Source organism: Postia placenta (genome assembly GCF_002117355.1).
Source record: "Postia placenta MAD-698-R-SB12 unplaced genomic scaffold POSPLAscaffold_253, whole genome shotgun sequence".
Taxonomy (NCBI): Eukaryota; Fungi; Basidiomycota; class Agaricomycetes; order Polyporales; family Adustoporiaceae; genus Rhodonia; species Rhodonia placenta.
In genome coordinates, this window is record NW_020170084.1 from 1 (window position 1) to 2,713 (window position 2,713).

Genomic DNA, 2,713 nt, shown 5'->3' on the forward strand with positions numbered 1-2,713 from the left:
TGCATGACTGTGCATATGCAAACGACGCGGTGCCTGCTCAGGCCCAGATGCACCACGCATTTTCCAATCGTGGCGCCCCATTCTCCCCGCAGTCCAAGACATCGACCACCATCTTGCAGTACAACCTCATCAGTGCGCGCAACGGCAATGGCAACAGCAGATCGAGCGGCAGCGGCAGCAGGGACGCGCTCACGAACCTGCAGCAGATGATTGGCGTGGTGCAGCCGCAGTCAAGGAGCGAGAAGTTGCGAGTGCGCGAGAGAGAGAGGGCTGCGTGGGAGGACGAACGAGAGTGGGCTGCGCAGGAGGGAGACGTACATCCCGCCGCAGACCTTTGAGTGTTGCATTGTTCTGACGTCGGTTGTTCTGCATGCATCCAAAGCGGCAGCAGCAGGCGATGGCGCCCCAGGGGCCGGCCATGGCCATGGATGACCCACCGGCACAGGCACCAGAGCTTGTCAGGCGCGAGCGAGAGCGGAAGTCATCTTTGGAGCGCTAACACAGATCGGGCGCGGGGACGCCGCTGGAAGACTTGTTCAAGAAGCGCTTCCGGACCCGACGCCAGTCGGGGAGCAGCGGCGGCATCCCCAACATCATGGTGGAGTCGCCAGTGAGTTCCATCCCGTATCGCTATCGCTACACACTGACCCGCTGACCCGTCTGCCCGCAACGCACCATAGACCACCGCCACGGTTTCCCGGGCCTCGACGATCGCCGCCGCCAACCAGCCACATCTATTGAGCCCAGAGATGCATCAGCTGTCCCTGCCGCTGCCCGCTGACGCCGCAGATTTTGCTGTCTCGGACTCTGACCCGCGGCCGCTGCCCCCGCTGCCAGAGTTCTACCTGACCACGCCCAGCACTGTCGGCATCGCCGACGAGGTTGAGCAGCATCTCCCCGCCGGGTTCGTGCCCATGGGCGCCGCCGACCCCCCACATGACTTCGGCGCACCGAAAGCAAAGGGGCCCAGATACAGCTACGAGGTCGCGCCAATACCCCCTGGCGTGGTCCATCCCAATCCGCCTGGCAGGAGAAGCACCACGCCTGGGCGGAGGAGCGCTACGCCGCACGCCGCCGCAGGGGTGGCGCTCCCGCGCTCGCCGTCCAGCACGCCGAGCGCCTGCGGCCGGCGTGGCAGCCTGAGCGGCCATTTGTCGCTGCTGTCGCTCCCGCTCGCGTTTGTGGCATCTCCTTCTGCCCGCGCGCCGAGTGATTAGAGGCGAGCGCGCACGTTGGGGCCCCTTAGCTGGTGCGCGACAATTGGGAACAGCGTGCTACTCGACAGCGGAGCTGAGTAGGTAAACTGTACTTTATACTTGAGTGTGGCGCACTGACCGGGCAGGGGCAGGACGGGGGATTTGAGGATGTTGCGGCGGCCGGTAAAGGATGCCAAGGTAGGGTTTGCAGAGCGCGTCATCTTGTTGCGCTGTTTCTAATGACCTGGTGCGGTACGGTCAAAGCGGGCGGGTGGTGCGGACACGCGTGGTCCAACGTACATGGTCGGGCGAGAAAACGCGGTCGGCGGCAGGAGGTGACTTGAGTCAACGGGGCGCCGTCGACGTGCACTTACGCCCGCCGCCCTGGTTCTCGCTCTTACTCCGCGCATGCCCCTGCGCGTGCGCGTGCCTGGGCGCGACGGGTACCTACTGCACGTGCAAGTCTCCGCCCATGCCGCCGGCCGTGTCGGGCCCCTGCGTCGTGCGGTCTGTGGGTGCGGGTCCATTCACCTGGCCGAGCCGCGCAAAGGCTACGGAGCGCGGCCAGTACAATGGCAGTGCGAGTGAACATAATGGCGGCAAGCGGGAACGATGGCGGCGCGAGCAGACACGATGGCGGCGAGCGGGAACGGCAGTGGCGCGAGCGAACACGACGGCAGCGCGAGCGGACACGACAGCAGCGCGAGCAGGTATTTGTGCGACTTGGCGTGTTTGTGCTGCGGCGGCGCGAGGATTTGGACTACACTGAATTGCGCCATTCGGAGGAGACATCTGGTTGATTAAATATATTTTACTTGCCTACAGGGTGTAGACTGTGTTAGATTCAATCCGAGCTCACTCACCTGCATCCCGCGGGCCGTCTCTACAACGCGGGGGGCACCAAATCATCCCTATATCGCACAAACATATGTACTTCTTTACGCTGCAGAAACTCACCTATCTTTCGAATTTCGACAGGTCAGTCCAGCAAATCGCGCGCGCGCACGTCGCACCACACACATCTGCGTGATCCTACGCCGGCCATCAGCGCTCACCTGGTAAATCGCCATCAGGCTCAGCGTCTGCACCGTCACGACGCTCGGCGGCCGCTCGAGCAGCGGCTCCGCGTTCAGCGCCGCGCGCGTCAGCTGGAAGTACTGCTCCGCCTCCGAGTTGTGCGGCGCGGGCGGCAGCTCGACGTCCGTCAGCGCGCCGAAGCAGAACGTCACGAACAGCAGCGCCAGGTCGTGCGCCGTCCCCGGCGTGCGCGCGGGCTGCAGGTCGAACGCCGCCGCGGAGCTGCTCAGCTGCGCGCCCGCCTCGATGCTCCCGCTGCCGCTCGCGCCCGCGTGCGCGCGGTACTCCACCGCCTCGGCGTAGAACAGCGGCAGCACCTCCTCGACGAGCTGCCGCCGCGTCACCGCCCCGAAGAACCACGGCGCCTGCTCCAGGTACAGGTCGCACAGCTGCGCCGCGCGCGGCCACGGCGGCAGGTGCGCCTCCATCAGCTCCTGCAC

At 65.2% G+C, this 2,713-nt stretch overlaps 2 protein-coding genes across 2 annotated transcripts; one reads left to right on the top strand and one right to left on the bottom strand.

Annotated features, from left to right (window-relative positions):
- Positions 1 to 47: 47 nt before the first annotated feature.
- Positions 48 to 1,217, top strand: POSPLADRAFT_1063390 (hypothetical protein; the record flags this gene model as incomplete). Its single annotated transcript, XM_024481652.1, has 4 exons — positions 48 to 314; positions 389 to 480; positions 505 to 610; positions 681 to 1,217. The coding sequence occupies 4 exons, from the start codon at positions 48 to 50 to the stop codon at positions 1,215 to 1,217; spliced, it is 1,002 nt and encodes a 333-aa protein (XP_024332659.1).
- A 1,049-nt stretch (positions 1,218 to 2,266) lies between these two features.
- Positions 2,267 to 2,713, bottom strand: POSPLADRAFT_1098848 (hypothetical protein; the record flags this gene model as incomplete). The annotated part of the gene is made up of 1 exon (XM_024483170.1): positions 2,267 to 2,713. A coding segment is annotated over one exon (447 nt), but the record flags the coding sequence as incomplete, so codon positions are not given.